The 27,604-nt window shown below is 35.0% G+C and overlaps 1 protein-coding gene across 5 annotated transcripts in view; it reads left to right on the top strand.

Moving 5' to 3' along the window:
- Positions 1 to 27,604, top strand: part of DNAJC13 (DnaJ heat shock protein family (Hsp40) member C13) — a 122,391-nt gene that overhangs the window by 34,168 nt on the left and 60,619 nt on the right. For 4 of the 5 annotated variants that reach the window (XR_004300090.1, XM_032408701.1, XM_032408699.1 and 1 more), the window contains 19 exons: positions 82 to 123; positions 2,796 to 2,996; positions 6,097 to 6,303; positions 6,395 to 6,490; positions 6,866 to 6,957; positions 10,519 to 10,685; positions 10,787 to 10,866; positions 10,949 to 11,118; positions 12,155 to 12,254; positions 14,244 to 14,351; positions 15,029 to 15,184; positions 16,222 to 16,278; positions 18,329 to 18,450; positions 20,586 to 20,661; positions 20,929 to 21,024; positions 21,887 to 22,030; positions 24,893 to 24,907; positions 25,481 to 25,563; positions 26,835 to 26,988. Coding sequence is in view for 4 of the 5 variants with exons in the window: in XM_032408701.1 (XP_032264592.1) it covers positions 82 to 123; positions 2,796 to 2,996; positions 6,097 to 6,303; positions 6,395 to 6,490; positions 6,866 to 6,957; positions 10,519 to 10,685; positions 10,787 to 10,866; positions 10,949 to 11,118; positions 12,155 to 12,254; positions 14,244 to 14,351; positions 15,029 to 15,184; positions 16,222 to 16,278; positions 18,329 to 18,450; positions 20,586 to 20,661; positions 20,929 to 21,024; positions 21,887 to 22,030; positions 24,893 to 24,907; positions 25,481 to 25,563; positions 26,835 to 26,988 (2,166 nt within the window). In the remaining variant the exon portion in view is untranslated. The remainder of the gene's footprint in view (positions 1 to 81; positions 124 to 2,795; positions 2,997 to 6,096; positions 6,304 to 6,394; positions 6,491 to 6,865; positions 6,958 to 10,518; positions 10,686 to 10,786; positions 10,867 to 10,948; positions 11,119 to 12,154; positions 12,255 to 14,243; positions 14,352 to 15,028; positions 15,185 to 16,221; positions 16,279 to 18,328; positions 18,451 to 20,585; positions 20,662 to 20,928; positions 21,025 to 21,886; positions 22,031 to 24,892; positions 24,908 to 25,480; positions 25,564 to 26,834; positions 26,989 to 27,604) is intronic. The other variant, XM_032408702.1, reaches the window with a different exon arrangement.

Genomic DNA, 27,604 nt, shown 5'->3' with positions numbered 1-27,604 from the left:
CATGTTTTAGATAGAAAGGACTGAACCATGAGTCTTCCTTACCAGTCTGTTGTCATAAACTGTGATTGTTTTCTCTTTCAGAGATTTAGAACTGATTTCTCAGAAGGAAAAATCACAGGAAGGGCAAGTATTTGACCTTATTAATACCTGTTTTTATTCTAATGTTGCCCATTATTATAGAAATCATTTTGTGATCTGTGTGTTTCTTTTATGGCAAAGCTAAAGGGAAAAAAGGAATTATCATTTAATGTTTTGTGGCACTGTGTGAGAGATGAATGTAGTTTAATAGCAGACTCCAACATGAGGAATTAGATTTATGACTGTTAATGTTGATGGTTGGAGAAAAAGTTTTCGGGCAGAACTATGGAACATTAAAACCGATGCTATAACCATTCAGGTGCTCTTTATTCAATATTCTAAACAGCAACAGTAAGCATCACACTGTGGATAATACCTGTTGGAACATGCACTAGTTCTTTGGTGTAGGATTTTCCTATATCAGAAGTATTAAGGTTTTAAGAAGTTTGGGGTATATCAAAACTGTCTTATATTTTCTTGCACTGGATCTGGCTGCTAGTAAGGCTTTGCATGGTGCACTGGCAGCTTTGGGGAAGTCACGGGTGCTTATTAGAATCTTCATAACTTTCTCAGGCGTTCTCTAGTCATGTTACAATAGCATTTAAACTAAATCAGAGACTTCTGACGAGGGGAGATGGGAGTTTATGCTTTTTTCACTCCCTTGAAATACCAAATTTCTTTCCATGAGAAGGTATTGCTTTTATAACAGGGACAGGGGCAGAATAATGCCTAAACTGGTAGCACTCTTCAGAACTCTGGCTTCTGGTAAAAGGCAAGAGCTGAATTCTGAGAAGCTGGCAGCATCATTTCTCTGTTTTTTTAAGCCCGCATCCTTTCTATGGATGTTCTGCTGCTAGTTTTAGCATCCCAGAAACCTCACAGATCTCAGGTCAGGCAACTGACTGGCTGCTCAGGAGCCATTTAAAATAGATTAATGGCAGTTGGCAAGCTGCTTGTTTCTTGTTCTCATGAGCCACAGTCAGATTTCTATAAATTGTAATTTGGTATGCTTATTTTAATTACTTTATGTTAGCAGTTGAGTTTTCCGTATTCCTCATCTGTTTGGAAAACAACTGCTTCCAAAAACATACTTTTGGATTTTGTTTATAAGCTTCCCTTTATATCAGTTAACTTCAGCCACTTAATACTTTTCAAAACTGAGGTGGAAACAGTGTCTCTAAAAGATTGCCTGAAAGTCTGTCTAGTTTTAATCAGGAATAAATGGCACCTCTTCCTCCCCCAAATGCTCTGCTGGTGAATACTCTTGCATAAATTGAATTTGACCCTCAGGTCTTCAGTTGTCCCTAGATGTACTCTAAATCAGATCTCTAAGTCTCTTTCTTTTGGCTTCTACAATCCTGAGGGATAATGATGTGTTTCCGTCAGCACATCTCATTATGACAGTTGATTATCAGCTGGGGTGAATAGAGACTATCCTGCAGAGTGGGTTGGAGCATGCAAGCAAGCATAGTTTGGAAAAGCACCACCATTTTTGTGGCTTCCCTTCTTCTGGAGAGAAGTGGCACCTTTAGTTCAGAATCAAGGTTCTAAATATATTCTTGGGTGAATGTAGGCCCTTTGTCTTTCTCCAGAATTCCTTTTATGAAACTATAATGTGCATTATTATGCCATCGATCAGTAATGCTGAGGGGACTTGATGTCATATGATCCTGAGCCAAACTGAGGCTCATTGCTGGGTTTAGTGTTGGGGTGTCGTGGAGGCGTTTATTATTTAATGCCTTACTCACTTTTCTGAATACCTATGAGAGAATTTCTCTCATTTCAGTATTAGAAATAGTTGTACTCCTGAGCAACCAATTTACTTTTACCTGAAGAGTCCTGTAACTGACCATGTGTTCCTCTTCATATTGTTGGGTAGAAAACTTTGTGGACTTTTTGGGTGGGTATGGGGATATTCATTTCACATCTGACACTTGGTTACTTTTCTCTTGCCTCATTTTGTCTTTATTTTAAATTATTTTCTCTTGTATCATAACAGTTTGGTTAGCAGCCTCACCTAAACCTTTTTTTTCTTTTTAAGAATAAAACAAACTGGGTAGTAAATGATGTTGACCATTCTAATCATTTCTGATACTAGATACCTTAATTTACAAAGGAATGTTATTATTTAGTGGAATTTTACTTGCTAATGCAATCAAATTTATAACTCTCCATTGTTGTGATTAGAAAAGCCTAAGGTCCAACTGAGGCTTCAGCATTTTTGTGTGTGTAGAAAGAAAATCTATATTACATACTGAACCAGCTCAGATTGTTTAAACTGAACACTGTAACTTCCCCAAAATGTGACTTACCTCTTTTCCATATGTAAGTTGAATTAAAAGAATCCATCAATAAAAGTTGAAATCTTTATTCCCAATAAAACTTTCAGAGTAACATTTCTTTTAGGACTTTCTTTCTTTCTTTTTTTATAGATTTGCATAAGACTGACTCAAAATTGTTTCACAAAATATTGTAACCCAAACCTTTGTTAATTTAAAAAACATATAGTATCTTCAGTTTGAGTGAACATTCTTACTTAAATACAAACCTCCAAATAGCTAAAATTAATGTTTTTAACAATTTGGATAGTAGCTCTAAATATTTACAACATTGTTTAGATTTCTGGTTGTTTTAGCAGTGACTGATATATTAACTGTAACTTTATTTCATGGTAAGCTTAAATATGAACCTAAAAGTAGTATTATTTCTCTCTCTAGAGATATAACTGCTATAAACATCACTGGAGTGATACAAGAAAACCTGTCATTTTAGAAGTAACTCCTGGAGGCTTTGACCAAATTAATCCTGCAACCAACAAAGTCCTCTGTTCCTATGACTATAGAAATATTGAAGGCTTTGTAGATCTCTCTGATTATCAAGGAGGGTTTTGTATACTTTATGGAGGATTTAGTAGATTGGTAAGTAGTATTTTTAAAAAGTCATTTAAAAAGAGGCATGACCATTTGAAGGAAAGCAGTGTTTTTACACTTAATTTTCAAATTCACATGAGTCTTCTGGAAGGAAGTCTGGTATTAGGAGTGTAGGCTTTGTTATCAAAGAGACCTGAGCTTGAATCCCAACTTAAAGCTTTTTAAAGTGGGGAGAGTGAGGCGCCTGGGTGGCTTAGCTGTTAAGCGTCTGCCTTTGGCTCAGGTCATGATCTGGGAGACTGGGGGGCTCCCTGCTCAGTGGGGAGTCTGCTTCTCCCTCTGACCCTCACACCTTTTGTGCTCGCACGCACTCTCTCTCACTCTCTCAAATAAATTTAAAACAAAAAGTGGGGAGAGTAATATGTACGTCATAGGTTTTTGTTTCTGTTTTTTTCTTTTTTTTTTTTGAGGATCCTGTGAGATAACTTATGTAAATGTTTAGCATAATATGTGGCTTAGTATTCAGTAAATGGTAGTTACAGTTGTTATTTTCATTAGTATTAATGTCTTAACTGAAAGATTCTAAGCTTTCTTTGAAAAAATAATTTACGATCTTTTATTTTTATAGTCTTCCCTCCTTTCCCCAGCTGTTTGTAATTTGAAATCTGTATTCATTGAAACTTCATTACATGTTCTTGTCTTGAAATTCTGAATTATATGTGAATTGTGTGGTGCAGTAGAAGCCACTTAAGATGCTCAGACCCTATTTGTTAATTGGTAATTGAAGCTGAGCTATATAGATGATGACCATCTTTTTTTATAAGAAACATTTGCCTTCCTTAATTAAACCTCGCATCTCAAAGATGAGCAATAGAGTTTCCACAAGGAAAGGCTCAGTTTAACTTACTCTCAAGATTCTTTCCCCTTGAGAATTTTAATTTCTGTAGCTATCTTAGTGGCCTGGGAACAACTACTCCCAAGATTTAGTGTTGTGTAGATAAATTATCCTTCTCTGGGTAGCAGAGCCAGGGCAAGCCTGGAACTTTTAGATACACAAGAGGCTAGAGGGTAGCAGAAGAGAAGTAAAAGGAATGATAACGGGATAGGGGTGCTAAACTATTTGATTTACAAAATATGTTATCTCCTCAGAGTTACAGGCTTTTTTCCGTCTTTCACTCTTTGCCCAGGTGATGGGTACCAACCTAGTCTCCCTCATCTAGAAACACACATCTAGACATTTTATTACCTCTGAGTCTAGACCCAAAAGATGAAGGCCCAAAGAGAAAATTAGTTCCCTCTCCCACCCTAGAGCAGCCTGAAGCCTATTGTTGAAGTGCTGTCCAAAGGCTTATCTCTTCCATGGACAGTGAAATTTGTAATGATTAACTCCTTGGTGGGGTGCCTGGGTGCTCAGTCGGTTAAGCATCTGACTCTTGATTTCAGTTCAGGTCATGATTTCAGGGTCGTGAGATGGAGCCCTGAGTCTGTGCTGGGTGTGGAGCCTGCTTGAGATTTTCTCTCTCTCCCTCTGCCCCTCCTCCCCAGTCCCATGCACTGTTTCTCTAAAAAAAAAAAAAAAAATCCTTGGTGGAAAATGTACCTAATTACAGGAATACGTATAGCCTTACAAACCTTAATGGGACAACTATACCACAGTAATTCAGCCAAGCCTTACAGTGCATAAGGTAAACATTAAGGATGAGAATTGTTTGATACTCCTCAATTGGCAATGGTTTTTTATTGCTTAATGGCATCAAACAGTTTTAGTTTTAATCATCTACTTTCTAAGCATACTCTGCCTTTTAAAAGGCATTAGCTAAAATGAGTTCACTACAAATATGATACCATGACAGATTCATTCAGCAAACCTTTATCTGGTACCTTCTGCATACATAGTGACTATCCTAAGCAGCTGGGAATAAAATCAGGTTTTAGGATTTTATGTATTTATTTAAGTAATCTCTACACCCAATGTGGGGCTTGAACTTACAACCCTGAGATCAAGAGTCACCCCCTCCACTGACTGAGCCAGCCAGGTGCCCCTAAAATCAGGTTTTATTTTTATTTATTTATTTTTTTAAAGATTTTATTTGACAGAGAGAGACACAGTGAGAGAGGGAACACAAGCAAGAGGAGTAGCAGAGGGAGAAGTAGGCCTCCCGCGGAGCAGGGAGCCCGATGTGGGGCTTGATCCCAGGACCCTGGGATCATGACCTGAGCCAAAGGCAGACGCTTAATGACTGAGCCACCTAGGCGCCCCTAAAATCAGGTTTTAAAACATGATCTCAACCAGTGTTTCTCAGCAGGGGAGCTATTAGAATATGGACAGGACAATTCTTTATTGCGTGGCACTCTCCTGCCTTGTTCTTTGCAGCACATTTAGTGTTTCTGGCCCAGGTGTCAAATGCAAGTAGCAATACCTTATCTTTACCTTTGTAAATAACACTCCTGGAGGTTGATTTGTAATGTCCATTGGCCAATGGCTTGTAAACATTTAAGCATTCTTCAAGGTAATCTTGCAAGAAAACCCACTATTATTAAAAACATTAAATCAGAGCTACTTTTGTTGAAGATGGTAATCCTGCCCACATAGTACCTACTACCCCCACTGGACTTGGCTGGGGTCCCTGGGACCCCTTCTGGAAGCTCCAGCATGCTGTTTTCTACATGGTGACAGGAATCAGGCTCTGAGAAGTTATGAGATAATTTCTATTCAATGAGTTATTTGCAAGGCTCTATATCCCAGACTTTGTGATTTTAACTTAGTGTAATAGTGGTTCAAACAACACACTGCAGGGCACCTGGGTGGCTCAATGGGTTAAGTGTCTGCCTTCGGCTCAGGTCATGATCCCGGGGTCCTGGGATTGAGCCCTGCCTCAGGCTCCCTGCTCAGTGGAGAGCCTGCTTCTCCCTCTTCCTCTGCCTGCCACTCTTGCTTGTGCTCTCTCTTTCTCTCTCTCAGATAGATAGATAGATAGATAAAATCTTAAAAAAAAAACCACAACACACTGCTTATTTACCTTTGATATGATCAACTACCATTGTTTTTCTTTAGAATTGCTACTTCAGTCTCTTTCCTGTGAGTTGATTCAAAATGGTCACATTTTAGTTGTTTCAACCCTGACTTTAAATTTCAAAATTTGTGCAGCATTTATTTGCATCAGAGCAAAGAGAAGAAATAATCAAAAGTGCAATAGATCATGCTGGCAACTACATAGGTATTTCATTGCGCATCAGAAAAGAACCTTTAGAATTTGAGCAATATTTGAATCTTCGCTTTGGAAAATACAGCACTGATGAATCCATCACATCTTTAGCAGAGTTTATAGTCCAAAAAATATCACCTCGACATTCGGTAAGATCCTGTGTTAAAAATAAAAATTTGTTCATCTGATTTTGACATTTTTCTTCCATGACTTTTTAATGTGTCTCAATTTTGTTTGAAGGAACCCGTAAAACGAGTTCTAGCACTTACAGAAACATGTTTAGTAGAACGTGATCCCGCAACCTATAATATTGCGACTTTGAAGCCTTTAGGAGAAGTAAGTATGACATTATTAGCCTAAATGAGATTTCTTCCTATTGATAAATTAGAATAATTTTCTATTTTAACATTTTTAATGCTTAAAGAATGGAAAATAAGGAGAATCTACTTAATTCTTCCCATTATTGTATTTGTTGTACTTAGAACAATGAATATTACAAAATTTATTTTCAAAGTATACAATGAATGGAACTTTTTATTCAACAGTTATATGAAAATTTGAATGAAACTTTTAAGCAGCTCTTAAATTCTGATATTGTAAACAGTTTTTAAATATTGACTTTTTTAAGCTAAAATGATGATATGTAGTACTTCTAAGGAAATGCCATAAAACTAAACCTCTTTTGTTGAACTTGGTTTTTGTTTTCATTAGGTATTTGCATTGGTTTGTGACTCAGAAAATCCTCAACTTTTTACCATTGAATTTATAAAAGGGCAAATACGGAAATATTCTTCAACAGAAAGGTATTTTGAGATCCTAGTATATGCAAGTCAAAGTCCTCCATCAGTGAGGAAAAACAAAGATTTATCATCTAGAACTTTGAAATCATATAACTTAGGAAGAGGCAACATTATTTTGTTGCATATTGAAAATGACCATTCAGTTTTCAAATTTCTAAAGAGAATAAAAATGATTTGATTTTAAATGGAATGATGAAAAAATGTATTTCTGTAACTTATGCTTTTAAGGTTTTTGAAATAGCATCTTTCACTTTCATTGTTAAATTGTTTGGATAACAGCAGCAAGTTACTTTAAATATACTTGAAGTTAGATTTTTTTAAGTTAGCATCAGTAGGCTAGTTAATAATTTTCCAGTGGAATGTGCCTGATTTTTTTTATATTACTGTGAGTTGGCTGTTGCTGTGAAAACCTGTGAGATGCTATAGCTCATAAACTCCTTCTGTAAGGTAAACCACTTAGAGTGCTGTTCTACTGTGAATGACTATATCTCCCTTCACATACTAAGCCATTGTCATGGGTTTGGCAGTTTTTACATTCCAGGAAGTTCTTTTATGCTGTTGTAAATAGATTGAGACTGAATCTGTTTTTAAAAGATAGTTGAAACAGTTCTGGTACATTTTGCCACTGTCTACAATACAGCCTTATTGAAGTATTGTCACTTCCTGGAGTATGACCAGTAACTGTTTCTTACCTTGGAAAGCTTTTGATCTAAGTTCAACAAAAATGGCATTTTAAGCAAAAGGTCGTATTTTTTTCCTGTCTTGAATTCAAGGAAGAGAACTTCTGGGGAAAAAAAAAAAAATAGTGCACATGTTCTAATCAGAGGAGGGTATCTCAACATTTACAGTTTGTCATGTGCTTTATGTACATTACATTGTTTAATCCTGATCCCTAGGAAGAAGATGCCATTTTTCCCAATAAAGTCTATCTGCAGAAAGTAAAGCAATTTCTTTATGACTTTGGATTAGGAAAAGATTTCTTAGATATAATACCAAAAACAGAATTCATAAAAGTCTGATTAATTAGACTTTGTCAAATCGAAAACTTTGACCCCATTAAGAAAAGGAAAAGACAAGCCACAGACAGGAAGAAAATATTTGGAAAACATATAGCTAATAAAAGACTTGTTTCTAGAATATATAAAGAACCCTTTTAACTCAATACTAAAAAACAAATAATAACAAATGGGCAAAAATATTCAAATAGACACCTACCTCATCAGAGAAGATATTTGAATGGTAAATAAACACATGAAAAGTAAATAAACTCATGATTCATTAGGGAAAAGTAAAACCATTACATGTACACTAAAATGGATAACATCAAAAAGACTGGCAATGCCAATTGTTGGCAAGCATGTGGATTCTCATACATTGCTGGTGAGGATGTAAAATCATAAAGTGTTTTAAAAAATAGTTTGGCAATTTCTTAAACATATAGTTATCATATGACCCTATGTCAGTTTTACTCCTAGGTATCTACCCCCACAGAAATAAAAACATATGCCCACATAAATCTTGTATGTGTATGTTTATAATAACGTTACTCATAATAGCCAAAACTAGAAACAACTGATGCATACATACATCACCCGGTGAACGAATAGGCAAAAGTGTTGATTATCCATACAGTGAAATACTCCTCAGCAATAAACAGGACTGAGCCTTAAAAATACACTATATATAAAATAAGCAAGCCACATAAGGCTATACATTATATGATTCTGTTTATATGAATTTTTTAATAGACTGTTTTTTGGAGCAGTTTTGGGTTCATAGCAATATCGAGCAGAAGGTACAGCGATTTCTCCTATATCTGTACACTCTACTGCCCTGCCTCCTAACTGCCTCTCCCATGACCAACATCCCCTACCAGAGTGATACATTTGTTACAATTGATGGACCTGTAAGTTTGAACAAATGTATAATGGCATTTGTCTACCATTATAGTATCATACAGACTATTTTCATTGCCCTAAAAATCTCCAGGGATCCTCTCCAGCAGTAATAATACCGCTCCACTGATTTCGTCTCGCCTTCCTCCCTAAACCTTGACAGTCACTCATCTTTTTACTGTCTCCAAAGTTGCTTTAGTATCATAGTTGGAATTGTACAGTATGTAGCCTTTTCAGATTGGCTTCTTTCATTTCCTGGCCGGATAGCTCATTTCTTTTTAACACTTAGTCATATTCCATTATCTAGACACAACCGTGGTTTATTTATCCGTTTGACCTCTTGGTTGCTTCCAAGTTTGGGCAGTTATGAATGAAGCTGCGGTAAACATCTGTGTGCAGATTTTGTGTGGACGTAAGTTTTCGTCCTTTGTGTAAATACTAAGTCGTGTGATCACTGGATCATATGGTAAGAGGATGTTGAGTTTTGTCAGAAACTGCCAACTGTCTTCCAAAAGTGGCTGTGCCATTTTGTATTCCAAGCAGCAGTGAATGAGGGTTCCTGTTGCTCCATATCCTCCCCAGCATTTGGTATAATTAGTGTTCAATTTTGGTCATTCTAAGGTGTGTGGTGGCTTCTTGTTGTTTCAGTTTGCATTTCCCTGATGACATGTGTTGAGTATCTTTGCATATGTGTATTTGCTGTCTGTGTATCTTCTTTGGTGAGGTGTCTGTCTGTCAAGGATTTCGGGTCACTTTTTAATTGAGTTGTTTTTCTTATTGTTGACCTTTAAGAGTTATGTGTATATTTTGGATAACAGTCCGTTATCAGATACGGCTTTTGTAAATATTTTCTCCCAGACTGTGGCTTGCCTTTTCATTCTCTTGATGAAGTTATTTGAAAAAGCAAAACTGTAGAGATAGAAAGAAAGTAAGTGGTTGCCTGGGATTGGGGAGTTTTTTGCAGATGGGCACAAGGGAATTTTTTGGGGTGATGGAAGTATACCAAAACTGGATGATTGCACAACTGTGTAAATTTACTAAGAATTCTTTTTTTTTTTTAAATTTTAAATTAACATATCATGTATTATTTGTTTCAGGGCATAGGTCTGTGATTCATCAGTCTTACACAATTCACAGCGCTCATCATAGTACATACCCTCCCCAGTGTCCATCACCCAACCACCCCGTCCCTCCCATCACCCTCCACTCCAGCAACCCTCAGTTTGTTTCCTGAGATTAAGAGTCTCTTATGGTTTGTCTCCCTCTCTGGTTTCATCTTGTTTCATTTTTCCCTCCCTTTCCCTATGATCCTCTGTCTTGTTTCTCAAATTCCTCATATCAGTGAGATCATATGATACTTATGTTTCTCTGATTGACTTATTTTGCTTAGCATAATACCCTCTAGTTCCATCCACGTCGTATACATTTACTAAGAATTCTTAAACTGTAATTTTAATTGGGTGAATTTTTGATTTGTAAATTATACCTCAGTACAACTGTTTAAAAAAATCTTAAAAAACCAAAAATGTTACATTTATAGTGCTTGAGTAACTTGTACAAGGTATGTGACAGCAAAGTACAGAGCTAGTATTAGAACTCCAGGCTTTCTCTTAAAGCCTGTTCCCTTAATTATCAATCCTAAAACCTATTTATTTTTTACCTTGCTTAGAGATTCCTTATTAGCAAGTTTGCTGGATGGAGTAAGAGCCTCTGGTAACAGAGATGTTTGTGTAAAAATGACACCAACTCATAAAGGTCAGCGATGGGGGTTACTCAGCATGCCTGTTGATGAGGAAGTAGAGAGCCTTCATCTCAGATTTTTAGCCACACCTCCAAGTAAGTACTGATTTAAGTATGATTGCGTTTCCATCCATCTTAATAATTTAAAAATTAGGAATGCAAACCTCTAAATCTTTTTGAACCTTTTCATCTTACAGATGGCAACTTTGCAGATGCTGTATTCAGGTTCAACGCTAATATTTCATATAGTGGAGTTCTGCATGCAGTAACACAGGATGTAAGATACATTGTATTACAATTTGTTCATTGTCATTAACTTCTGGAATGGAAACTTTTTGAAACATTCTTCTTTTACCTAGGGTCTCTTCTCAGAAAACAAAGAAAAACTGATCAATAATGCCATAACAGCATTATTGTCCCAAGAGGGAGATGTTGTTGCTTCAAATGCAGAACTTGAGAGTCAGTTCCAGGCTGTGAGGAGGCTTGTGGCTTCCAAAGCTGGTTTTCTGGCCTTCACTCAGCTTCCAAAGTAAGTTGTCTTTGAACTTCTTTTAGAGAATACAAACAACTCAAAATAGCAGATACCAACAGTTTATCTCTTTATATCTGTCTAAAACCTTTCATATGATGATATGGTAGTTTTTATTCATAAATAAATGAAGGTTAGTAGAACAGAAGGGTGTGAATATTGGTCCTATACATACCTGCAGTATACTGACTCTTGTTTATTTGTTTTTAAGATCTTATTTATTTATTTGAGAGAGAGTGAGCAAGCAAGCATGAGGGAGGGGGGAGGGGCAGAGGGAGAGGGAGAAGCAGACTCCCTCCCGAGCAGGGAGCCTGACATGGGATTTTATCCCAGGATTCTGGGATCATGACCAGAGCTGAAGGCAGATTCTTAACTGACTGGGCCACTCAGGCACCCCATACTGACTCTTTTTTTAATGACTTTGAGTAGGAAATTAAATCCCTTTAGGTGTTTTTTTTTTTTTTTTTTTTTTTTTTTTTAAAGAAAAAGCAGGGGCGCCTGGGTGGCTCAGTCGGTTAAGGGTCTGCCTTTGGCTCAGGTCATGATGGGATCGAGCCCCCGCATAGCGCTCCCTGCTCAGTAGAGAGCCTGCATCTCTCTCCCTGCTTGTGCTCTCTCTCTCTCTCTCTGTCAAATAAATAAATAAAATCTTTAAAAAAAAAAAAAAAAAGATTTATTTATTTGAGAGGGGCAGAGGGAAAGAGAGTCTTAAGTCTCCATGCTCAGTGCAGAACCCAACGTAGGGCCCCATCTCACAACCCTGAGATCACGATCTGAGCTGGAACCAAGACTTGGAAGCTTAACTGATTGCACCACCCAGGTGCCCCAAGATCCCTTCTAGTTTTAGTTAATTTTTAAAAAAATCTTCCCCCTCAAAGAAAAAAACTGTTATGGGAACCGATAAGTCTAGAGGTGTAATTTAAAATATGTACTTGCTGAATGCAATAGAAACTCAAGAGGACTTATTATGTTACATTTTAATAATAAAATAGTGCTCTGATATTGCTATTATATGCTTTTTGTTGTTGTTCCACAGGTTTCGGGAGCGTCTAGGAGTGAAGGTAGTAAAAGCACTCAAGAGGAGCAACAATGGAGTAATCCATGCAGCTGTTGATATGCTCTGTGCCCTCATGTGTGTAAGTAGTGGTTTTTTAAAAGGAGACCGGTTTGTCTTAAGTTGATTGATGTTTTAAATTTTCACAAACCCAGATTTTCATTGTACCAATTAAATTCAGTATTTCTGTATTTCCTAAATTGCTCTCTTGGCAATTTATTTATTCAAATAAACGTTTGTTCAGCACATCCTATAAACCAGGCACTGTGCTATCTACTGGAAATACAAAGTTCATTCCCTCCTTGAAATTGCCGACAGTCTAGTAAGGTAGGCATATGTGTACAATCTAAAGTAGTAGGGGCCACGGGATCCCTAAAAAGCAGCACTTAGTTTTTTGGGTTTGTGGCGAGGGGAAGATAAAAGATTCGAGGCCAGTCTTTTAGGTATTACAAATGATCTGAATCTTAAAGCACAGGCAGGTATTTTCCCACTGTGAGAAGGCTTTCCTGGGAAAGGGGGATAGCATATACAAAGGTATGTTGAGGAAGAAGCAAATAATTGAAATGGCTGGGTCATTAAGCATGTATGGAGGTGTGTGGGATTAGGAGTTACAGCTAGAAATATATGCAGAGACAGTCATCAGAAGCCTTTTGTATCAGACAAGCTGGATTTGTATCCTTTAGTAAGGAACAACTGAAAGGTTTTTCATCAGGGGAGCAGTAATATTAGCTTTGAACTTCCAAAAACTCACAAATGTTTTGTGGAGACTGTATTAGAGGTAAAGTTAGAGGCAGGTAGACCAAATATATAAGAAACAAGATGCTGAGGTAAAGAAGGCACATTTGAAAGCTGAGGGTAAAGATCTAACTTGGTGACAGCTTGTATGGGAGGAGAAGCAATGAATTTTTCAGTATAACTTTGAACTTCCGGATTTACTTCAATGTTGTATATAGCATATGGGACTAAAGTGTTTTAGGCAAACTTAGAGGTATAGAATACACCTAAGTAATCACTTGTATAAAACCTTGCATTTATACTCAAAAGTGGATTTTACTATCTTTACTACTAATAATTCCATTAAAAGAATTCTGGGATAGGGGTGCCTGAGTGGCACAGTTGGTTGAGCGTCTGACTCTTGGTTTCTGCTCCGGTTGTGATCTCAGGGTCGTGAGATTGAGCCCCGTGTCTGGCTCCACACTGAGCATGGAGTCTGATTGAGACTCCCTCTCCCTCTGCCCCTCCCCAACACATGCTCCCCAACATTATTTGAGAGAGAGAGAGAGAGAGAGCGAGCACAGTCGGGGGAGGGGCAGAGGGAGAGGAAGAAGTAGACTCCTTGGTGAGGAAAGAGCCGGAAAAAGAATTAGTGGGATAACTAGAACATAAAATAAAATGCCATAGTGTGAAAAAAACACATTGAGTTCTCATTACATATTAGGTTTTGGCTATATATTTTACATGAATTATCTCATTTACGCTTCATAACAGTCCTATGAGCTAAGTACTATTAATCTCACTTGGATGGCTGAGGAAAGTGAAACTCAAGAGTTAAAGCAACTTAACCTTGCCTGAGGTTGGCTATGGTCAGTAGCAAAGTTAGGGTTGGATCTTTACTCCTAACCCTCACGCTGGAATCTTTTTCCCATTCTCATTTATTCCATCAGTCAGAAGAGACAAAGAAGTATTTGCTGTGCATTTTAATACCTGCTTTTAAATGCTGTTTAAAAAAATAAATGCTAAGTTTTATTTCAAATTTAAATTATAAAATTGGGGGAGAGGAAATGGGTGTCATTTGCTTTTTAAGGAGGAGACCTGTGACTTTTGAGAGAGTACCTTGTACAGTACTCTCTACAGATACTTACTGGGCACAGTATCTATGAAGCCTCATCAGACCCTGGGGGAAATCACCACTTTGCCTGCTTGTCTTATCACGAGTTTCCTTTCTGCCTTTAACTTTAAAGGCTGTGTTTTTTAATTCTTCCAGTATTTAATGAATACTCTTTATAAATGACTTTCGTGTGATGCCAGCATGTGGGCCTGCTCATGAATTATCACTGTTTTTAATCAATAGCCCATGCATGATGACTATGACTTAAGACAAGAACAGCTGAACAAAGCTTCTCTTCTCTCTTCAAAGAAGTTTCTGGAAAACTTACTGGAAAAATTTAATTCCCATGTGGTGAGTTATAATTAAATTTGTCTTAATAAGAGATACCGTACATTATTGAAAGGTATTCTAGAAGTGCAGTTTGGCGGGGTTTTCTTTTTTTTTAATTGCAGCTCCCAACTTTGGTCAGTATTGGTCATACACAGTTTGGTCAGCTTGGTCACTCACTAATAGTAAAATGTTCTGTTTTAGGACTATATCCACTCATCTGGGAAGAATAAGTTGCAAAGACTTTAGATTTTTTTCTTTTTCTTCAATGTCATTATGAAATAAGCTGCTCTAAAAAAAAAAAAAAATTAAGCCAAATCTTTGCTCCTTAGTCACTGGTAACAGTTTTGGAGATGGGTAATCTATAGATCTGAAAGGAACAAATTGTCAGAGTTGTTTAAATGTTGCCAAAGATTGCTTTTTATGCAAATACTACACATATTAACTTTAGTTATATGTGTTGGAGGAGTCTTGGTTATTTTCTTGAAATTTGACCAAATTTTAATTATTTTCCTTTTGAGATATGGTAAGCAATGGATTTACCACATTAGTAAAACAAGTACTCCTTAGAGTAATCAAACTTTAAGCTTCATGTTAAGGAATTAAATGTTTACTTTTAACATATAGGGTAACAGAAGCACATTACTGTTGTGTTTTACTTGAATTTCTCGGTACTAAGGCAATATGTTACTTTGTTTCAGGATCATGGGACTGGTGCCCTAGTTATTAGTTCACTCTTGGACTTCCTTACTTTTGCCCTCTGTGCTCCATATAGTGAGACAACAGAAGGACAGCAGTTTGATATGCTCTTAGAGATGGTAGCATCCAATGGAAGAACCCTCTTTAAGCTCTTTCAGGTGAGAGCTTGTATCTTTCTTATCAGATAACCACTTTTTGGGTCAATTTGGTTTTAAAATAAGGGATGTGTGCTTCTGTAGTGATGCTGATAAATACAGCCTAGTACATTGTCATATTAAGGATATTTAATTCCACAGATTTCTTGGTATTTCATGTAGAGCTCTGTTGATGGCTTTTGACCACTGTTTTGACCCTGTTGCCCATCTTTTCTCAGAAGTAGTGAAAAACTCATTTTTTTCTGTAATAGGCCCATAGTACCCTTTTCTTTTTTTTATTATGTTTTTAAATTTTTTTTATTGTTATGTTAATCACCATACATTACATCATTAGTTTTAGATGTAGTGTTCCATGATTCATTGTTTGTGCATAACACCCAGTGCTCCATGCAGAACGTGCCCTCTTTAATACCCATCACCAGGCTAACCCATCCCCCCACCCCCCTCCCCTCTAGAACCCTCAGTTTGTTTTTCAGAGTCCATCGTCCCTCATGGTTCGTCTCCCCCTCCAATTCCCCCCCTTCATTCTTCCCCTCCTGCTATCTTCTTCTTCTTTTTTTTTTTTCTTAACATATATTGCATTATTTGTTTCAGAGGTCCATGGTACCCTTTTCTTTATAAATTCCCAAATAATAGGGCTGTTCATAAAGTTGAAAACATAGTTATTTCATATAATACTATAGTATTTATTATGTACATGTGATCTGTTTCTATATGATACTTCTGTTTTTGTTATTTTATATCCGTTGTTTTGTAAATGTCAATTTGTATTCTTTTACATCATTACTGCTTGATATTTATCATTCAGATAACTATAATTATTCAAATAAGTGCCAGCTGTTTCCTGCTACTGTTTTAATTACCCTTAAAGCTATCTTGTAAGAGTACCCAAAATTTTTAACCAAACTGTGTTCTGACTTTGAGATGTATCCTTTACTAATTTTATGGCTTATAAAATTGTATATCCTCCTTAAAAGCAATAGCTAGTATGTTGCAATAAAAATCTTTTATTCTGTGATACTTTTCTCCCTGTTTTAAAGCATCCTTCCATGGCAATTATAAAGGGAGCTGGATTGGTTATGAAGGCAATAATAGAGGTGAGAAAAATTTTGAAATTTTAAGCCTACTTGAATGTTGATTGGCTATTTTAATTGATGCTGACAAAATTACCTTTCAGCCTTTTATGGGAAACATGCAATTTTTCTGGGTAAGAAAAGTAATTTTGAGTCATTATTCAGAAATTAGTTTTAAACTACAGAAACAATCCTCAATATTAAACTAAGAGTTTAAAGTTCTGAGGTAAGTGGGTTTAGGGCAAGTAGATCTTTCGGTTCCTACATTATTTGTATTTTGTTTGTTTTAAAAGAATTAAAAGTTAGCATTCTTCCTCTCTTGCTCTTTTTGGGGGTGGGGGATGATGGTATTGATGGTATTGAAATCATTAGGTACTGAGGTTACATAGAAATCTGTTAATGAAGTTAGTTCATAGCAAAGTGGTATTAAGAATGGTAGCAAAAATTAGTTCCTTGTGCTAAAGTGCATTTGTAATTAAGCTCTAGAGATCAGGACATGATATTGTTGGTCAGATATGGGATATTGTTTCTCTAAGATAGTTGCTTTAGCTCTCTGATTTTTAGAAAATAAAATCATGACTATAAATATCAACTTGCATACGGGATGTTCACAATGACATCAGTCCAAATGGCTTTGAATTCTTTTTGTTGTTTGTAGTGATTTGGATAAAATGTAAGAGTGCCCCTTTTATCAAAAAACGCAGTGATATAAATATAATATGTAAATATGTATTGTAAATATAACATGTGGCTAAATGAAATGCACAGAATTAGTATACTCTTAAGTAGATGTTTAAAAATTATATACAGGCATTACACCTCAAAGTTCTTTTTGCATTTTTAGTGTGTATTTACAGCTAAAGGCTAATTTTCTTCCTGTAGCTAATGGGTTTTAGCTTCTAAAGTAATGTATCTCTCACAGAGCTGGGAGCCAAGGACAGTTAGGACCATGAGACCAAACAAAAGTGTATTTTCCTGACCTTGATTCACCAGTATATTGCCATTCATGGAGGGCCAGGAATAACCAAAATGTGGACTTTGAGCTTCAATATAAGCCACACATGTCAGACTCATAGCTAGTGACTAGAGCTGATGTCTGTTAAGGAACACCTTCTTTATTTACACTGAAATCCTGGCAAGTATCTTCAATTATTTTTTCTGATTGTGAAAGCAGTACATGGTCTTTGAAGAAACATTGGTGTTTACAGAAAAAATTCAAGGAACAAATAAAATGAATCATTTATATTTTTATCATCCAGAGATAACTACAATTAGCATTTTGGTAAATTTTCTCTCAGACTGTGTAGAGTTCCAAATTATATGTGTACATATACAAACTATATGTGTACTTACTGTGTATATATTTGTATTGATACTACTGTCAGAATGATACATATACATATTCACACTATGTGAATATTTGTATACATACTACATATCAATTGTACTATATACTTGTACCTTTTTTTTCACTAACATTATGAGCATTTTTGCTTTCCATTAGGCTGTCTTAAATATCCCATTGCTTACATAATTTATAATTCTGTGTTTACCTTTGATTAGTAGTCCTATCTGTCTTAACTCTGTTGCCAAAGTGAGTCCATATAAGCACATAAAATCAGGATAGAAAGAACTATCCCAATTTATCACATCATTCTTTTAAAAAAGTAAAGAACTGTGTTCACCATGAAAATGAATATATTGTTAATAATAAAAGCAAGGAGGGTTTACAGATGCCTTCGGTAGGAATTGCTGATGTCCCTGAGTCGCCTTTCCCTTTCATTGGCTGATATATACTCCGAGAATGAATCTAATTTTAATATTAAATTAAACAAAGCATAATTCATAAGATAAATGTATCTGTAAACATTTAAAACCTCATTCCACAGGCAAATATTTTTAAAATTACTTGTATCACCTGTGTTATTTTTGGGTAGTTAAGTTGCATTTCAAATTTTTATTACATTGTATACTACATAATTATTTTACCTAAAGATGTAAAATTAGTTCTATAAAATTAGGATAGTGTGTTCTGGAGTGCTGCTTTAGGGATCATCTTACCCTTTTTCCAAAGGAAGGTGACAAAGAAATTGCTACAAAAATGCAGGAGCTTGCCCTAAGTGAAGGTGCCTTACCTCGACACTTGCATACTGCGATGTTTACAATAAGCTCAGATCAAAGGATGCTTACAAATAGGTAGGTTAAATTTAATTTGCTATAAATTAACTTGCTGCTTATAAAATGGATTCAGATATTACATAAAACAGACTAAGTGTTTGGATTATGCAAATGTTTCATTTTCTTTTGATTCACCTAGTTCTCCTTTTCCTTTTCCTATAGAAGGAATGTGTCCTGATGATCATTGCCCCTGCCCCTGGATAGCTTGGAGGGTGGGAGGGCGGACGACAAATCTGTTTGCCTTTTTCCCCTCACTTTCCTATTATGGCTCCTACACCCATAGCCATGGGACTGGAACATGGGAAAGAGTGTCTAGAAGCTTATGGAACTAGCACAATATGCCCAGGCTTTTTCTCCTTGTGTTTCCTTCTGGCCATCATATCAATTTTTAAATATCTTTTGTCAATTAGGTACTCTAAGAATAAAGAAAACCATATCTAACTGGTTTAGGTATCCTAAATCTCTTACAGTTAAACAATTTCGCCTTTGGTAAATTGTCTTTTTTTATAATAATCAAATATAAGGAAGCACATAAATCTATTCATTTATTCCAGGCCTTGTGAATTCCATCCCTTTTAATTTTTCTTTGTGATTCCTGATGTGTGTGACCCTTCAGATATCCTTAGCATACTATGACTCAGGACTCATTAGTTTAAAAAAAAAAAAAGAATATCATAAATATTTTTAATCATGTTCTTTTGACTTCTTAAATGATAGCAGTAATTTCTGACTTAGGTTTACTTTACTTTGTTATGATACCATGAATTTCCTGTTTTTGTCACCTACATCCAGTTACTGGATGTTGTATGCTGCCTTGCCAGCAGTTTTCTCCTGTTTGTACTGTTATAAGAGACTGTCTGCATCCCTCAACTTATGTTGTTAAATGTTAGCCACAAAAGTAGTCTTTTATGTTGCCTAAGAGGACAAAAAGATCTAAAAGAAAGATTAATTCCTTGGTATACTGCTTTATAAGTGATACTAGATACCATCTTTCACTAAAATAGAGACTATTTGATGTCTTATTCCGTTAAATTCCCATGTTAGATGTTTGCTTGTTGTGTTCCTTTTTATTAGTTACATTCCTTACTGTGATCAGTTACAGTATTGAAAAGCTGTCAATGTATAATATAAATTACCACTTTCCATTTGCATTGCTTTATCTTTTACAAATTGCCATTATAAAAAGTTATCCCGTTTATCCCTATTTAAAGCCTTTTTAGGAATCCCTGATAAATGATACCTACCTGATTCATGTGAAGGAAATTATAAGTGTAATTAATTACTTCAGTAGTAGTTAATTTCCAACTAGACATAGAAATGAACCGTTTCAGTAGTGTTCATTTTTTTCGTGATAGAACATAGTACAATTTGGGTTTTTAAACTTTTTTCTTCTGGGAATGTAACCTGTATAAATACCTATGTCTGTAGTTTTGGTTATTTCTCTCACAGGTTTCATACCCATTCTTGTAGCAAATGGCAATTTGAATCCCTCCTGAAGCACAGAAGGGTCAACAGTGAATAAAATATATTCTCTGCTCATGAGGAGCATATCATGAGGGTTAAGATTAATAAATGACTAAGTCATAGATTCAACATGGATCTTAGATTCTTCACTCTGAACCAAAATATGCTTTTACCTCTAAAGTGGCATGAGTAGAATAATTTGCTTTAAGTGCTTTAAGTCTTTATCCAGACTCCAAAACTGAAAATATTTTCTATCTCTAACCTTGCCAAATAGGTTATATTAGAACATAGTTACTGACTTTTGCTCATGTTCAGAATTCCAAAGAATGCCAGAATGCTATACGATCGCTGTATCAGGACTTGTTACGCAAACTAATCATATCATCAAGTCTAATTGTTTTGTTTTCCCTCTTTAAATGAGGTAAAAACCTACTTCTTCGTGTTCAAGTCCATTGAAAAATAGTGAGTTTATCAAGGAAACATTTTGATTTGGAGAAAATACTAAAATGTTAGCAATATTTTGAATTACTATCTCATACACCTCTCCACATTATAACTTTAAATATTTAACATCAGAATGATTTCTTTGCTGTAGCCTTATTTCTTATATGATATTTTGTTCTTAAAAATTCCTTTCTGTTCTAGCTGAGATAAAGCAGCAAACCTTTCTCAACGTCTGCTTTTTTCAGACAGCTAAGTAGACATTTAGTGGGACTCTGGACAGCTGATAATGCAACTGCGACAAACTTGTTGAAACGCATTTTGGTAAGTCAGTTGAATGACCGGGAAGATTTATGTCTTCTTGCCCAATAAAATTTCATTGAGTAAGTTTATACTGTTAAAGGATTTTTTTTTAGTTTATTTGCTTGTTTTTTATTTAAAAGATGCTTATCATAGGAGTTGTCACATAATAAATGCTAACCTCAGTAGCTTAAATCATAGTATTAATTTATTTGGGTTTTGAAAGCTAAATTTTCTTTTGAGCGGTTGTTTTGAAAATGGATTTTATGTTTTGTGTTTGTTTGCTTTTAGCCGCCAGGCTTGCTGGCATACTTGGACAGTTCAGATCCAGTTCCTGAGAAGGATGCTGATCGGATGCATGTTAGAGATAATGTGAAAATAGCAATGGTAAATAATGATTGTCCTAAGTGTCTTTTCAGGTTAAAAAGAATACTCTTTGTAAAACACACTAAAAATTTTAGAAATAAACCAAGAATTCACTGTATTGAATAGTCGTACTAAAAGTATAGTACTACTATATGTGTGTGTGTGTGTGTGTATATACACACACATATACTAAAAATATTATTAATAACAGCTTTATTGAGGTAAAATTTACATTCCATATAATTCACCTGTTTTAAGTGTACAGGTCAGTAATTTTTAGTATATTTATAGAGTTGTAAAACCATCACCTCAGTCTAATAATATGAATAGTAGTAACCTTGTATATTTTTTTTCCCTTAACTCAGCTTATTGGCACATTCAGGAATGGATTTTTTTTTTTTTTTTTAGTTTCAAATGTATAGTGTGATATTTTGTGTATAATGTGTGATTGATAAATGGTGAAAGGGGCCAGTAGTGAAAAAATTAACTCAGGTAGGACTTTTTTTTTTTTTTAAATAAAAGCTATGTTTATTATTAAGGTTGGGCTATCTCTGATACTTAAACATCTTTCAAGATACACCATTATAATAATGTCTTGTATATGTTCTTTTCCTTTCCTCACTCCATTTTTCTTTGTACACCCCATCTCCCATTCACATCTTGCCACCCTCACGTAGGAATCATCGTGAAACTTAAGCAGAAAAGTTAAGATTTCTTGGACAAAAGTATAATTTATTGTAGAAATTTTCACTTTGTTTCTTCACTGAGCCCCTAACATCCAGTATGTATTTTATGTAAAATAAATAGTGTGACTCAGCTTTACTTAGATTTTAAAAATGGATTTGCAAACAAGACTATAATGGATTTTAATGTTATTTTACAGGATCAGTATGGAAAATTTAATAAAGTTCCAGAGTGGCAAAGACTAGCTGGAAAAGCTGCTAAGGAAGTTGAAAAATTTGCCAAAGAAAAAGTAGATCTTGTGTTGATGCACTGGAGGGATAGAATGGGCATTGCACAAAAAGAGGTAAAAATCTGCATCCAGACTGCTAGTATTTTGTATTTTGTATTTTGTATCTATATTTTGTAGGTTTGCTTTCATTGTTGCTATTCACAGAGATGGTAGTCACATATTTCTGACTGAACATATGAAGAAATGTCACCTAATTCTGATTCATATTGTTATATAAATATTTCTTAATTCATAGTTTTATGAATCAGTGATTAGGATTTTAGTTAGGTATTTTATATGAAATTTAATATAAAATTCCACTCTTAAGTTTTCTTCTATAACTTTTAGTTTCCATACTAATTTATTCATATTTTTTTATTCATATGTATCTGCTTCTTTCCTTCCTTCTCTGAATTTTATTTTATAGCTATAGAAATAAAGGTGCTCTTCTTGTTTAGCATTTTTATTCAAAGTTAGGTGTTTTGGTAATAAGATTCACATTTTTAAATTAAATTTACTCTGTGTACTTAAATTTTTCAATATTAGCTCCTCAAATCAAGGTCAGATCAAAAACAGTTTTAGTCTCATTCTTCAACATGTCATATGATCAATAGAACCTAATTCAGTAATGCATATTTTTCTCTCTAGGATGGAATGTGCAGTGGTTAAATCAACTATAAAAGTTGACTTGATCTCACCATTTTTGTTGACCACTTACATTCTTTCCCTTAAACCATCTCTTTACTTATGGTAGCTATTTCTTTATACAAAGAAAATAATATAAATATCTTACTGAACAGTTTTCTTATGAATTTCCAGAACATCTAAACATAGTAATCAGCTGCCACAGAACAATTATAGTCTTGTGTGTCTATCTGAAATTGAGACCACAATTCAGTTCTGTAGAACTTGAACCTAAGGAGTTCATGCCAATCTGTATGAATGACATATGCAATATAAAGAATCATTAGACGTGCTTTCTAAATGATGAGGATAGTGGAGAGAATATTGCATGTTGAACCGTTTAACCTACATCTGAGCCTAGTTTATCATTTATTAACCCATTAGTTACGGGTTTTCAAAGCATTACTTTCCTCTTCCATAAAATCAGAATAACAATACCTCCCTTCTCTATTCTGTAGGGTTGCTTTGATGTAAAAGCAAGGTAATAATAGGGGCATCTGGGTGGCATAGTCAGTTAAGCGTCTGACTCTTGATTTCAGCTCAGGTCATGATCTCAGGGTTGTGAGATCGAGCCCTGCATCAGGCTCTGTGCTGAGCGTTGAGCCTGTTTAAGATTCTCTCTCTCCCTGCCCCCCCCGCCCCCCTGCCAACTCGTCCTCTCTCTCACTCTTAAAAAAAAGGCAAGGTAATAATAGAAGCACTGTATACATGTCTGGTCATTATAATATTCCTATAACATTTGAGTAATTGAAAATCTATAGATATGAGTGATTTTCAGTTATTAAAAATTACGAGCTCTTGACTTCAGGTAGTTAAGCCCATTTCTAAAATAATAGTTGTTCAAGCTGTTGGATATAATTATCTAACTGAGATAAGTTTTTGGCATCTGATTTCGTACATAACATTTATGCAGCATAAGTTTGAACACACAGCTATTTTAGCTGTAACTGTGGATAACATAAGTTATTTAAAGACAGCAATTCAGAGGAAAAATAATATATTTTTAAATATCAGTAATGTTTTATTATGTTGGTTTCATTTATGTGGGTGTTACCTAAAACTTTGAGCAAATAATGATGCCAAATAGATACGCTGGTCAAGAAACTGTTTAGGTAGCAAACGGATTATTTTTTGTCATAGTACTATTTTTAATGTTAATTTCTTTAGGAAACGTGACTAATCTTTGTGACTATTTTATTTGTAGAAATATTAACACCCAAATACGGAATGATCATGTGCTTTAGCTAGTCTGAAAACTAACCATTGTCAAGATTAACTGGCTAGACTTAAAAGGAACTGCATTTCTTATATAATCAGAATGTTTTTAAGTCAGTTTCATTTGTAGCTAATGCTCTGTGTTCGATTAATAATAACCATTGGCTAATGTATAAAATTGCATTTTTCTTATTTTTGTTATTTTAGTTGAGGAATTTGTTTAGCTAATTAGGGGTTTTAGCCTAAATCTCTGAGTCCCTGAACTCTATTTATAGAGAACTGATTGTGCTTTTTGTGTATAACATTTATATTTTCACTACTCTAGACTCCCAGCTTTTTGTCCTGAGGGCTGGGAAAACTGAAGAAAGTGCTTTACATTAAAACTAAATCTTCGAATTGTTTATGTGCTTTATTCAAGTCACCTTACATTAGTTTTCATGAGAGTGCACAGAATTAAAATTTGTAGGAGACATTTCCTTATATAACCAATAGGTTTCATATTTGAAACAGTTTTACTTTTTAAAATTTATTACTCACTTAGCCTTTAGTCCTTCTATTCTTTATTCTGCTTTATTTTATATAATTTGTCACTTTAATGAAGTTACAGACTTTTGTGTTTTTATCTTTACTACTTTGTACTTCTTGGTTCTGTCACATTGAGGCTAAGAATTTTAATGTCTGCCATATCTACAGGCTTTACTTGGAGCAGAGATTCCTAACTGCCAGCCCATGTATAGGACTTCAGGAAATCTTTGAAATCTTCCCCTCCAGTTAGTTACAAGCCTTACGTATATGTCTTTCTCTGGAATAGGGGCCATAGTTTTCTTTGAATTCTCAAATGAGTTTATGACTGCCTAAAATTTGAGTCATAGACTTAGAGAAGCAGGAGGACCTTCTTCTGTCTTAAAATGAAGATGATTTATATTGCTGACATCCTCCTTGTGGAATTTGTATAATAGATACAGCTTAACACATATAGGCTCACTCTCATTTTTATTTAAAACTTTTTCATTTTTTCCTTTTTAAACTTAAATTCAGGACAGAAACAATATGGTGAGTTTAAGTCCCTGCTACATGTGTGAAATGCATTCAACTGCCTGGCATGTGGAGTTGTCTTTGAGATTCTTTGTCTCATAAATTCAAGTCTCACCTCACATGTGTCTGAATGTAGATTCTTATTTCTTGTCCTTTAGCTGTTTCAATTTATACTTGCTCCTTATAGCTTTGATTAGCAGTTTAATAACCTGTAATCTTTTGCATTTATTGTTTTCCCATGACTCGTGTATTAACTGCATGTAAGTGTTTAAAACAAGTCACTGTTTTTGATTGTTATAAATTTTATCAGTCATCACTGTAAACTGTAACAAAATTTGGTGTTGAAACAATAACTTTAGGCTACATGGAAAATATTTCAACAACACTGTAGAAATATCTGCTAGCACTATATCACATTGTGATATAATATTTTATATTCATATTTTATAGATTTTGCTTCATTGATTTGTTTCTGCCAAAATTTGATGTAGAAAATGTTTCTCATCACTTACAGAGTGTTGATTTTTCTCACTGAACCTATTTGGTAGCCCCAGATTGAGCACTATGAAGTTTTGTTTTTGTTTTTTCCAGAATATAAATCAAAAGCCAGTAGTTCTTCGAAAGAGAAGACAAAGAATAAAAATAGAAGCAAATTGGGATCTCTTCTATTATAGGTAAACTTAAAGCCTCTTTTCCAACAGATTAAATTTGGAATTGCCGTTGGAAGAATCATGATAGGTTTTTCTTGCCTGAAACTAGTGCTTTATGCTGCGGGTATTTTTATGCTCTCAAGGTCAAGAATTGTAACTGTTAAGATTGGTATGATTAATGATGCTTCCGTAGTATTAATGTCTTTTATAGTGTTGGTAGTCTGAGGAGCTAAGGCTTTGAGATGATTACTTAAAAGAGGTAATTGATGAAAACATAAGGAGACTTGTGGGAAATGGGTATCTAGCTTAGCTGGCCTGTTACACTTTTCCAGCCTTTCTGATCTGTTTACCCCTTCTCCACCTACTGGCCCTGCCCACTGTTCGTCCACCCCAAACACACACACAGACATATACATACAGAAAGACTTTGAAACATTTTGGGGATTTTCTAAATTTTTGGGGATAACTTACAGTACTTACTCTGGAAGCTGACATATTGATTATACCTTGGCGAATAAAGGAAAATATGTGCTTTGGAATCTTCTCACAGTACTTTTAAAGTATATAGTATCTAGAATGGCCTTAAGAATATTGGTTTTCTTTCTTAGGAATTCTTCGATTATGTTGTCTCCTGTAGAACTCTCTTGGAGCTCTGACATCAGACTTTTTAGGAGTGTTACAGAATGAAAATGAAAGGATATGATGCCCATCCACCTCCAGTTCAGACCTGTGTCCAAATTTATTACAGTAGTTAAATTATTCTAGGCATAAAAAGAAGATGTTTTACAAATATCAATCAGAACTTGGCAGTTTAGCTGTATTCTTTCTTAGGTAGTTTGTAACATTCTAATCTAGAATGTTGCTCATCCTACCCGGGTGCAAAGTTCAGAAATTCTTATCCCCAACCTGAAATTTGATACCTGATTGTAATTATTTTCTGACTGAAATTTATACTAGCAATAAATATTGAAATTGAATATCAGTTCCTTGTTTTAAAATCCACACAGATTTGTTTTTGTGGTTTGGGTTAATTTTTTTTCCCTTAGCATTTTATTATGGAAACTTTCAAACATACAGAAAAGGTCAAAAAATTTTACAGTGTACACCTATTACCTATCACCAAGATTCTACCATTTACATTGTACTATACAGAGATTTTATTTTCTTCATTTACACTTGCTGAATTTGTTAATTCCACTGTTTTCTTACTCTATAAAATGTAGTAAGGGGTATTTATAGATTTTTTTTTTTTTTAATGTTTATTGCTTCCTACTATTTTCTGATCATATGTATAGGTTTGGTCAGGATCATGCCAAGTCAAACCTAATTTGGAATTTCAAAACGCGAGAAGAACTGAGAGATAGTCTTGAATCTGAAATGAGAGCATTTAATATTGATAGAGAGCTTGGTAGTGCTAATGTGATCTCTTGGAACCACCATGAATTTGAGGTAAAGTTTAATTTTTGTAATATTAATTTTTTCTTTTTGGAAGTATATATTATTTTTGGAGTGTTTTTCAAAGATTTATGGTTATATAACATATTTTTACCTTTCCCTCTTAATTTTGTGGAGGAAATATTAGAAAAGTTTTATATTAGTCTGAGACAAAAAATAAAAATTCATTACATTAAGTAACTCGGCTTGTACCTGAGAACCTTTGTACCTGAAAATGTAGGAGTTTTAATGAATTTGATCTTCTGCTTTCTAGATCTGTTCTTTGCTTATTTTTTTCCTCCTTAGCTTTTTTTTCTCAATTGAAATATAGCCTGTTTTCCTTTTTTCCTTGTACTTGTACCTTGTTTAATTGACTTTTTTGTGGTAGTTTGATTCTGAATGTGGCCAAAGAAACATGTTGGTTAAAAAAAAAAAAAACGGGAGCACCTGGGTGGCTCAGTCGTTAAGCGTCTGCTTTCGGCTCAGGTCATGATCCCAGGGTCCTGGGATCGAGCCCCACATCGGGCTCCCTGCTCCACGGGAAGCCTGCTTCTCCCTCTCCCACTCCCCCCTGCTTGTGTTCTCTCTCTCGCTGTCTCTCTCTCTCTCTCAAATAAATAAAATCTTTAAA

This window comes from Phoca vitulina, unplaced genomic scaffold, assembly GCF_004348235.1.
Source record: "Phoca vitulina isolate PV1807 unplaced genomic scaffold, GSC_HSeal_1.0 scaffold10, whole genome shotgun sequence".
NCBI classification, from domain to species: Eukaryota; Metazoa; Chordata; class Mammalia; order Carnivora; family Phocidae; genus Phoca; species Phoca vitulina.
Note: the sequence above shows the minus strand (reverse complement) of the source record. Positions and strands in the feature narration are given on the sequence as shown.